Source organism: Argiope bruennichi, chromosome 8 (genome assembly GCF_947563725.1).
Source record: "Argiope bruennichi chromosome 8, qqArgBrue1.1, whole genome shotgun sequence".
Taxonomy (NCBI): Eukaryota; Metazoa; Arthropoda; class Arachnida; order Araneae; family Araneidae; genus Argiope; species Argiope bruennichi.
Window position 1 is genome coordinate 10,046,725 of NC_079158.1, and position 12,357 is coordinate 10,059,081.

General features: G+C 29.3%; 1 protein-coding gene across 1 annotated transcript in view; it reads right to left on the reverse strand.

Annotated features, from left to right (window-relative positions):
• The window catches only part of LOC129981681 (uncharacterized), a 28,250-nt gene that overhangs the window by 3,045 nt on the left and 12,848 nt on the right, over nucleotides 1–12,357 (reverse strand). The window contains exons 5-10 of the mRNA XM_056092620.1: nucleotides 10,876–10,995; nucleotides 9,729–9,833; nucleotides 6,692–6,859; nucleotides 4,963–5,075; nucleotides 3,400–3,536; nucleotides 2,042–2,088 (exon numbers count right to left, since the gene is read on the reverse strand). Coding sequence (XP_055948595.1) covers nucleotides 2,042–2,088; nucleotides 3,400–3,536; nucleotides 4,963–5,075; nucleotides 6,692–6,859; nucleotides 9,729–9,833; nucleotides 10,876–10,995 — 690 coding nt within the window. The remainder of the gene's footprint in view (nucleotides 1–2,041; nucleotides 2,089–3,399; nucleotides 3,537–4,962; nucleotides 5,076–6,691; nucleotides 6,860–9,728; nucleotides 9,834–10,875; nucleotides 10,996–12,357) is intronic.

Here is a 12,357-nt window from a genome sequence, read left to right on the forward strand (position 1 = left end):
ATACTTAAGAGGAAGAAATTTTATCATCCGAGCTGAAATAAAAATATTGTACTGACACAGATATATCAAAATGTTTTCTATAAAGCAATGTGCTAAGTGATGTCTAGAAAGTGTGGATCGAGCGATAATGATTACAGAAATAATTACATCAACAGTATTGCACAGTCCTTTTTCGGCAATTCGTTAATGCCTTGCACTTCCTTACAAATAATACTTAAGAATATATTTTAATTAAGGAAAAAACTTAAATGCTCATGGGATTAATCACAAAAATTATATATTTAATTTTTGTTTCAATAGTTTTATACATGTAGAGTAAACAAAATATAAATGTCAGATTTTTAAAATAATAAACAGGGTTCTTCTCAAGCATGCAGTATGAATGGCATGCAAATCAAAATGCTCCATCCATATCCAATTCCCAATAATAGCGATTTTAAAGAAGAATTTTGTTTTCATTTATTGTGTTAGACAATTCAAAATTCATCATTCCCTCTCATTAAGATAATTACGTGCAAATTTTATTTTCACATTATATTACAAAATGGACACATGCCTACTGACATAATTAAACATATCAAAAAAATGAGATTTGAGAAAAAAGAAAATTAATTTCCTAAGTTTGAACACTATTACTTTCAAAATAGTCAATAAAAGAATCAATGCACAGAGTTCTTAAGTTCGATTATTAGAATAAGTTTCAAACAGAAGATGTGTCATCTTTTGTGAATTACTCTGGATATAGTGACATAGAACTCCTCGAGTTTATTTTTAAAAGTGAAATTCTTTTTCCTTTCTACTATTAGATTTCAATACTTGCTGCTTCCTTTGTCACTCTAATAATAATAAAAAATAAATTTAAAAAATAGAAAACCTTGTAAAAACGTAAATGAAGCAAAAAGAAAAAGAAATGTGGAAAGCTTTCTGAGAATAGAGTACAGCTCTGATATTATCTGTTGAATTATCACTTCAACATTTACATAATTTTCTATTTATATCATAGACTTATTTTATAGGTTTGAAATGAAACAAACTTCATATGTGGATCTGAAATTTAAAACTTTAAACTACTTATGGGTAAAATATCTGCTTTAAAATTGCAATCTCTTGAAAAATATTTTTTTGCCGTGCTGGGGGCCATTCTAAGCTGAAAATATTTCTATTTGAATCTTGGCAAAACAATGAAATTGAAGAAAAACTCTACAGGAAGGAATATACAAAAAGAATTTGGCTAGCTCAAACTTTTCTCTGATCCCTGCTAGTAAAATGTTAAAGCATAATCTATAATTTGACTTATTATAATTAATTTGAAATCAAAACTAAAAATAAAAAAATTATATTCCTGAATTGTTTTCAGTAATTAAATGCATCCTTACTTTGTGCCCTCAATGATCAACACAGAATAATTATTAAGGTCCATTCAGTCAAGAAGCTGACTGCTGTACAATGTGTTCAACAAAAAGAGCCATTAAATTTTGTAACTTGTTAGAAGTGAATTGATATTTTGGGAGTCTTTACTTATTGGGCAACAATGCAGTAATGCTTGGCTGTTCATAAAGCAGCCCCAATGTTTGCCTGCCCCTTTGTTTGTTGTCCCTGCAAAGTTAGACTAGAGGCTTTTCAAGTCTCATCAGTATATTTACATTAATCAAAAATAAGAGGCAGATTAACAACACACTTATTTCATATAATTACAAGACAAAGTTTTTAAATAAAAAAAAAATTAATATTACATTTTAATATGGCTCTTTTTAATAATTTATGCTTCAATTATTGTTTTGCCAATCATAGATATTTATTAAAAATATTACATTATATATATATATATAACTTTTAAAAAATTTGGCATATTATGAAAGTACAAGAATTTATATTTTATTTTTCATTCAACAACATGTTTAAATAAAAAAAGGAAGAATTTTTCAAGCAATAAATATAAGAGGAGGGGGGGGGGAGTATAACAAATATGAAGAACAAAGCATTTTTCTCTTCCAACAGTATATAGTTCAAATAATTCGAGAAGAATAGTTAGATATCTTACCTTCTAAATATACATCTCTTTTGAACATTCCAGCAGCCAATGGAACACTGTTTAAATTGAAAAGAGGATAAAACAATAAGCATGCATAAAATTATAAATTAGTTACATAAATTACATTACTTTTCTACCAGAAATGTTCAGTTTAAAAAGATGTTTTCAAAAAATACTAACTATTAAAAAAGAAAAAAAAAGACTTACACAAATATTATTACATGTAATAATATTTGTTTCATTCAAATAAATGACACCAGATGATTCATGAAAAAGATTAGTTGACTTTATCAGGAAAATAAAAATGTTTGGAACCAATAAATGTCTAAGCAATATTAAACAAAAATTTAGACAAAAACGGGAATATAAGAAAACTCTCAGAAAATTGATTGAATAATTTACAATTTAACAAAAGGTAATAAAATCCTTATTTTCTTCCAAAGTATAAAAAATTATGTCAGCAATCTGATTTTGATTACTAACATCTACAGTTAACAACAAATCTTAAGTTAAAAATCAAAACGAATTTATTCTGCAATATTATTTAGCAATTTTAAATACTTTATTTAAGATTTTTCACATTTCAGAATACAAATAAATAAGCATATGATTACATTTTTCAATAATTAAACGACGTTATTTTACCTCAGGATGATTTTTTTTACAAATTAATGTTAGAACATTGACAATAAAAAATCCCATTCTCATTTGATTAAAGATTTCATTTTATTTATCAATGGTTTATTTAAAAACTATAGTACAGATTGTTATATATACATATAGATACATTTCTAAATAATTCATCATTAAAAATATCACTATGAAATTAGAAAATATAATTTTAAAAACTGTCAAAAAGATATTCATATGAAAAAGGTGAAAAGAAATATATTATTGATAGAAACTTTTAACGCCAAATAGATACACTGTACAGAAAACTTCATGCACATTTTTCTAAAAGTTTAATTAAATGAATCAAAAAAGCTTCAGACTATTTGAAATTCAATAAAATATAAAATTTTATGCCATTATATTTTATATTACATGCAATTTAAAGGCAAATTTTTCTTATGGGCATTCTATTAAAAAGAAATTTTTTGAGGAGTAGTAAAACATGTTAAAATTATAAAATTGCTAATAATCTTTTTAACACTAAATGAACTATGAATATTTCTGCTACCGTTTTCAATGTATAGGTAAAGTGACAGAGCAATTAGAGCTTGAAAATATTAAATGATATAATATAAGAATAAATAATTGTCTTACTATTTAATCTCAACAAAGATTTTAACATAGTTTGCTAAGTTTATTATTAAAAAGATATTTTAAAAATTTAAAAAAAAAATTGTTGATAAAAAAATTTGTACTTGTCTCTTCCAGGTCTGAGTTTAACTTTGAAAACAGCATACACAGGTTTGTGGTCAGATGTTGAAATATCCGGAACAGCATTGTAATAAAGACAAGAGACTGAAGATTTTTCTTTACAACGATACAAGATGCGATCCTGTGAAAAGCAAGATGAAAATTAAAAAATAAATGTTTACATAAAAATAATAAGAGTGCTATAAGAAATATATAAGAGCAGAAAACATAAGAATTTACTATACAGATTTATTATCACCATTTAGGAGTCCACCAACTTTTAACAGCAGGAAGTTGAAAAACATAGCTGGTTCTATCTTCGAAAGCAGAACTCGCAACATGTTTTATATACAATTACTTTTACCAAGTTTTAAATTTTTTTATTAAATTACCATATTAAGATTTATGCTAATTAGGAAGAAAAGTTCTTTTAGTCTAACAAAGCTAAAATGATAAATTTTTAATAAAATTTTGAAAGTGATCTCGCCCCTCTCCTCCAAAAAAATAGTACAATACTGTTAGGGGAGGTTTAGATAGAAATCTATCAAAACTTAATAACACTTTTTGTCATTACTTAGCAGCAATATTTAATTTTGATGATGAGTCGAACCCTGCTAAGGGAAAAGTATTTAAAAAAAGTCATTTCAAATTATTGTTTCATTGCATTTCTTATTATAAATAAATATTGCATTATTTTAGTTAACGTCTTATGATCTGATATGTTTAAAGTAAAGAAACTGATAAAAAAAATTCAAAGAAATTCAGTTTACAGCTCCAGTTTAAAAAACAAACTACTGTCGAAATATGCTGCCAATAGAATTTTTGACCATTATATAAGGGGTAAGATTTATGAAATCAAAATTGAAAAAATCACTTTGCTTTTACATATTTATATTGTTATTATTTATGCAATTATTTATTATTAATACAAACCACATAAAAAATCACAATAATTGATTAGCCAATTAAATTATACTTATAACTCTTTTTTTTATATAAAATTTGGGAGTATCCCCCCCCCCAAAAAAAAAGTTTAACAAAAAAAATTACTTTCATTATGTTTCTTCTGTAAACTAAACTTTTCTGATGATTTTCATATGAAGTATTGTTTAACGCATTCCGAAGAATGAATTTTTTTTTCCAAATGCTTTTTTGACATATTAACACAATCTTTATCAACCAAAAGACAATTTTAGTTTAGAACATAAAATACACTATTTTTAGTTTTCAGGAAAAGTTCTTTTTTTACAGAAAAAAATTATTCTTAAAGTGGAAAGAAATATGGTACTTCACTTCACGCTTATACATGCATCAACCAGCATTATATGAATTTGATATCTGTGTAATTCATTAAAAACATCTGATAATATCCAAATCATGCTGTAATTGGGATTTTTTTAATGACAAATGCTATTTAAGTTTTAAAACCACAGTTTTCATTCACAAAGGAAGAGGCCATTACAATTCAGAAATAATTTTCAGTGAAATGATTGGAAAGTCCTTCTATCAAAGTAGATTTAATAATAACTCAATTTTAATAAATGTTTTCATGTAGTAATAATACTCACTGTGTAAGACGGCACCCGAAGCTTTGAGGAGTTGAAGGTACTTGTTCCCACATCAAACTTGTAGGAAGGAATGAAATGAATGACACTTTCTTTGAAGCCATGGAAGGCCTGCCCTGAAAGAAAATTCACAAAACAATTTTTAAATATCCAGTGCAATGCAATCATAAAAATACAATAATTAAACCTATTGTGGTTATCATAAAGTATATAATGCAGGAAAAATGTGCTTCCCTTTAAAATTGTAAATTATCAAAAACATCTTTTACTGGCATATTATATATATATATATATTGGACAAAAATATGGAAACACCTCGTGAAATGCATGCTTATAAGGAAATGTTTATTAAAGTGAAATATGTAGGTAGCGCTGGTGTTTTCGCCTACTGACCCCACGTATACAACGACGTGAATACAATTCGCACGTCATTTGTTGTCTGTGCAGTTGCATCATGTCAGAGCTAACGGACTTCGAACGTGGGCAAATTGTTAGAGTGCATATAGTGGGTACTTCCATAAACAAGGTAGCTGAGGATGTTTAGTGTTTCAAGAGGTACAGTATCAAAGATTTATTCCGCACATTTGGAATGCGGAAAAACGTCATCCGCTAAACCACAGCGTCTGTTGAATGATCGTGACAGATGATCATGAAGGAGGATTGTGACGAAAAAGCTGCCAAAGTTATTGCTGAAATGAAGTCATACTCACAAACACTGTGGGTACCAAAACAATCAGAAGGGAGCTCCATAAGCAGGGAATTTCTGGCCGAGGTGCAATTCAAAAACCATTCATCAGTGATGCTATTGCTCGTAACAAGAAAAAATGGCGTTTAATTCAAAAATCTGGGCTGTGATGCAGTGGAAGACAGTAATATTTTCAGATGAGTCTTGCTCCTCGCTATTTCCCACTTCTGGCCGAGTTCACGTCTGCTGAACGCCATCCCAAGCTGTTGCTTGTTATCAGGACTGAACCCAGCTGGAAATTCTGTGATGGTTTGGGTAGCGTGGTTTTCTGGGGGTTCCATGATAAATCTGCTAAAGAGCATTACGTCCAAGGATTACGTAAACGTTTTTGTCGATCAAGTCTATCTCATGGTGCAAACTTTGTTCCCCAAAGCTGAAGGATTTTCCAAAACGACAATGCACCTGTTCACACAGCTCATGTTGTCCATTTTCTAATGAACGATGATATTGTAATAAATGATTTTTTAAGCACGAGGACAATTTATCACATCTCACCTGCCACTATAGTCACCTGACCTCAATATAATTGAACCATCATGATCTACATTGGAGAGGAAAGTGCGTAGATGCTATATCCACCAGCATCATCGTTACCGGAACTTGCCACCGTTTTGCAGGAAGAGTGGTACAAGATTTCCTTGGCAACAATACAGAAACTGTATTTATTCATTCCGAAAAGACTGCAAGCTATATTGAATGCCAACGATTTTCCTACATATTAGGCAAGGAAACATGTTTTTTTTAGGTGTTTCCATATTTTGTTAAGACCTGTATAAGGGAAGCCACATACTAACTTAAAAAATATATATGCTTTCACAATTATCAGAAGCTTCAAAAGCTGAAATGAAAACATTTAATTAAAACTATGCTTGAAAAATAATTTCATACATTTAGCTTCAAATATTATAAACTGTAGAGGAATTTAAAACAGAGAAGATAAACAATTTAATAAATGAAAGTATAAATTATTTAAGAGAAACAGAATACCTTCTTCCATGGCTTTATGTAATTGGTCGTGTTTTACTAGAAAACTGCAGGAAGGTCGAGCGTTGCGCACCTTTTCTTCTACAAATGACAAAACTGATGGCCGATCATGCATGACTCGAAAATTTAAATCTCCGCACCAAAACACGCAATCAAAGCGTGAAGTCACATCTAAAATATACAGCAGAAAGACCACAACTTTTGGATATGACATATCACAGGAACAGAATTTTTTTAAAGACTAATAGATAAAATTTCAGTCATCAAGTTTCTAAAAAAATTTCATTTTACCTTCCATGAATAGTATTCTAAATACTTACAATGTTAAGAATTTGAAATAACTTTAAGGATCAGAAACTTAATTCAACTTCAATGATAAGTTTTAATAACTTTATTTCTACAAAAAGACTTTTACTTAGAATAGAATTTCATAGAATTATACACAGAAAGAATTGTTGTTGTGTAATTGTAAGTGTAATGCATTGTATAATTGGTTGTCTATTAAATTCTTTTAAATTGTTACAGCCTGTTTTCATGCATTGCTCTTACAGTGCTGTATTATAGCAGATTGTTTCGAATAATGTTAAACCAAGTACATTAATGATTTTTTTTAATGACCAGTTCATATGTATGTAAGGTTGAAAAACATTCATATGTAATCAATATGAGATTCACATCTAAATATTTTCTCAAAAAATAAATAAATAACTACCAAGCAAAATTCGGTTTTTCAGATATTTTTATTAAACATGACTCACAGAATAGAAGATCTGTATAAAAATTTAAAATCCGCAATTCATCAGAAAAGTTATTGATTCAAACTGCCTAAAATATGATTATTTATTTCATTTAGTTTATTTATATTAGATATATACGCCAATCAATAGCTGTTGGGCCCTAATTAAAGCGGTTATCTTGCATATATTAAACTATGCATGCCTTAAATAAAACTGAATTATTAGATTAATAATATAGTTAGTTTAAAACGTCACAGAAAACATTTTCCATCACTTAATTTTTATAGTATTACATTCCATATTTATTCCATTTCATATAAACAAACATGTGCTGAACATTATTATTTCTTAGGTTTAATTTGCAATAAGAGTTAACTTAATCTTTTATTTTGAGTTTTTGTCAGCGCGATGACAGTACACTGATAAAAGCCACTTTCCCCCTCATACTCATAACATGCTCGTACAGGTCAAATTTTATTTTCATTTTGTGCGAAATAAATTGTTAGAAAATATGATTAAAATATTAATTTAAAATTCATTAAAAATAGAAATTTAATTTATAACATTGGTATCATTGAAAAAAATTATTTTTTGTGAGCTTTAAGATGATGTAAATATCAGTTTTGTGCTATAAAATTTTGGGAAAAATATTTTAATTACATGATTTTTTAAAAAAGGGCAAAAGCGGTGACATTAGCTGGGGGACGGGCGGTCAAAAAGGTTTCCGGCCGCTTATTTTCCTCCCCGTAGACGAGAAATTAAGAATAAGTAAGCAAACGTTTTTCTTTTTCAGAAGGAAGGTGTAGGGAATCGGATATCAAAAACTGTGGGAATTTAAATTTATCTTAAAGTTATTATGCTGTAACAATCAGCGAAATGTGTCTGAATTTGACGACACGGTTACTAACAGTTAAATCTGCAGAATGTTGGACATCTGATTCTATTATCACCCATTTGATCTCGTAGTTTGAACAATCGGCATGATAAATGAATTGTATTTTACTGATTATTACTATTATCATTTACAATAGCTCGTCTAAGAAACGATTACGATGTTACCGATGATATTAAGTCGGCAGAATATCGAACATCTGACTCAGTTTTCGTTCATTCAACCAGTCATTTGTACTACACTTTGAAGATGAACCGATATATCGACAAGTGAATCAAGTATCGTGTTTTATCGACCGTTTTGGGTGGACAAACTTACAAACCAACAAGGCGGATGAAAATTCCTATATAGACAAATATTTTAGAAGAGGAGGAAAGTCGTGCTCAAGAAGATACGGAAATTTTCTGGAGAGGTTTGGAGAAGAGGACCGGATAAAACATATGAAATTGAACTGCGTCTTTCTAAGCCATATGACCTATTTTAAATGTAAAATTAAAATGGGTCTTTTCAAACTTGAACTAGTGATTTCGTAGGGGATAGAAGAAAATCTTAGCAAAAATCTTTAATTAAAGAAGTTGTCATAATCTCTAAAGTAAATGATTCGTAAAGTATATGAGCATCCTGTACTTTGAAGCGAACCCAGAAAAAGTGAATTAATATCTAAGATTAAAAAAAAAAAATCACTCAACTTGTAATTATTCCCATTTGTAAAATAAAGACAATAATAATAGTAATCAATTATTGATGTTTAACAAGCTTGTACGGGCATGGCTTCAATCTAAAAAAGCAGCAGTAACGAATTAAACATATATATATATATATATATATATATATATATATATTCCAGTTTACAATACAAATTTCTGGAGCATATTTGTCTTGGCGAATGGTTTTGGGGTACAACAGAATCTCTGCACAGGCACATAGGAGGGCAAATCCTTCTTCCCGGACATTACCTTGCAGTCATCAAAAAGTAGAAAGACTGCAGTCGTTGGGAGCGAAACAAAAACAACTCACGAAGGTTTCCAGAAGGGTTTTTTTTTTAATAATGATTGTGCTTCTTTTTCTGAATCCATAATAGAAATTCTTTGCACCACAGATGTGGCAGAATATCCAGAGAGGTTTAGGTAAGTATTAATTAATTTCTTCATTTATGCTTACGTCTGATCTGAACAAGACGACTCGAAGTCGAAAGAAATTCACAACCTCTCAAGAAAGTCTATCTTTGACATGATATTATAATATAAACTTATACTAGATATTCTAATCTTAAGAGTACATTTTCTGATTCAAAGCAAATATTTTATCATCAGGTTATTCAGTGCTGATTATATTTCAATTTAGTTTTAAAATATATTTAATTATAATATAACAAGCAATATATATATTATCAGATAACAGTTATACATACCTTTATCATGAAAATGGTTCTTTAAAGGAATAGATTTAGGCAAATCCAAAGAAGAAATAATTTTTTCATAATCAGACAATCTTTCTTTGAGTTTTTGTTCATGAGCTAAATAAATAAAAATAATAAAAAGTTATATCAAAACGAAAAACTAAAATTAAATATAACTAATATCCTCCGTGAACCAATGGGTCCCCAAAAGCAATGAATTGATAGTAAAATTATTCAAATTAATTTAATTTTCCCTCAAAGAATGTGTAAAGGAAGCCAAAAACTTAGGAGGAAAAAAATTTATTGTGACATCCAAAAAGGAAACGATGATTTAATACAAAGTGCATTAAGCAATCAATTCATTTTTCAACTCCACCCAGTCAATGGTTTCTACGCTAATGCAAGTCTTTCTTTTCACAGAAGTTTATTACAAATAACTCCAAAGAAAAGTCACTTATAAGATTGTTTCCACAATTATTTCACTGTACATATTTTTTAGGACAGATGTATGTTTACAGATTATACTAAACAAAATTTTATATCATACATAAAGAATGACTAATATTCTTGGCCCTTGTTGGCTCTACGATAAAAACAAGAGGCGTTTCCCCTCAGGCTTAAATCGGCTGTCTTCGAACAGCGGGCTTGTCCGTGGCAAGTGCCATAAGAAACAACAACAATAAGAATGACTAAAAAATAATTATTATTTCCTTGCAAGTAAATATTTGGTTTAAAGCAAATTTATAGTCTGAAAGCAAGTGCTTTGAAAGTCGCATCAGCACAATTGTATTATTTTTTAATATTGCTCAGAAAAAAATGTTCAAAAGTAAAAACTCAAATAAGTAAGGCCCAACATATACCAATATCCCTAAGAGAAAAAATACCTTATATATATATATATATATATATATATATATATATATATATATATATATATATATATATATATATATATATATATATATATATATATATATATATATATATCCCTAAAAGTAGAAATATAATAATTACATAGGTTTTCTTAACAATAAATCATTTGTTCTCAGACAATTTTTTTTTTTCCCCTTTACCATTAAATGAAACTACAAAGTTGACATTCCTTTTAGTACAATTTCAAACCGAAAAGAAAACATTGCATAGAATTTCGATGCATTACCTGTCAGATGAGAATTCACAAACAAGAAAGAAGAGCCGAAACACATGAAACATATAGCTACAGCACCCTTTGTTTTCACCATAGTTCCTGGTCTGGTGGCAACACTTGATTCTTCTGGTTCTAAAAAAAAAAAAAAAAAAAAATCATGAAAAAATTTTTCAAATAATCCTGATTGAAAAATTAAAATCTTAACAGTTTCCTTTCACTAATTCATCTATCTATAGTATTTCTCTAGCCAGGAAGATTCGGCGTTTTGGTTCACTGGGACGTTTCGTACTGCGAACTCTCAAAGTTTGGTTTTCGCAATTAGTTTGTTTTTTTCAGCTTTTTATTTTTATCTCCTTGGTGAATATAAGCTTACTGCTCTAATCTCTTTTTATATTTTTAATTATTTTATTCAAAAGCTGCAAAGTCTGCACTCTGTTAAACAGAATCACTTGACCTTTATTGTTTCGCACTCTTTCTTGGAGAATGTGACCTCAATAATGCAGAGTTCGACTAGCATTAAAATGCCTCCTACTTCTAACGAAAACTTTTTTTAAATAGTGTAATATCCACTAATGAAATTATTCGAATTAACCAAAGACAATATAAAGAAATCAACATCTTTATATATATATATATATATAACGGAGCTGCACCATCCAAGATCCCAATTGCAAACGCATTTCTTTATATTAAACAACACATCAATCGGCACAGTAATGTTTTGAATATGAAATTCACAAGACAAAGAAAGATTATCTTCACGACATCGGACCCCGTGTGCATTGCCCAAATCTTAAGTATGGACAAAATCCCCCGTTTCGACTGGTGCCATTTGGGAAAATGTGACTGATAGATTCCTGATATTTGATATACCCGCTCAAACTCCTCATGAAGAATTGGCTGAGGAACTAACACGCAGTAAAAATATAGAAATTATTGAAATGAGAAGATTTTTTTTTAAATCTAACTCTACTCGAGATTCTTCCCCTGCTCTCGTTGCAATACTGGCACCGCGTTACCAGAATCCATTAAGTTTCGGTTTACAAACCAGAAAACCCAGAAGTTTATAGATGAACCAAGACAATGCATGAAATGTCACAGTTTCTTGTATCCAACTAGAATTTGCAGCAAGCAAATTTGTCACATATCTGGTTCCCACACGATAGCCAATGTCAAGATCCCGAAAAGAACATTAATTACCAGGGTCCTCGCCTAGTGACATCAAAATCTTGTCCTTTTTACATCAGAGAACGACAAATGCTAGAACTAAAATGTCGAAACCATTTAATGACTGGAAAGGCCAGACGTCTTTTGTAACAATCTTCAAAATCAAATTATTCCAATGCAGTCAATATGTCTGAGATTGATGTCGAGGAAATTGTAAACCAAAAAATTGAAGTAATTGTTAAAAATTTCTAGGAGAAATTACAACAACAACAACTATACTTATTGTAATTTTTCAAAAAACTGTTGAAACTTTACTGCAAAATGTTG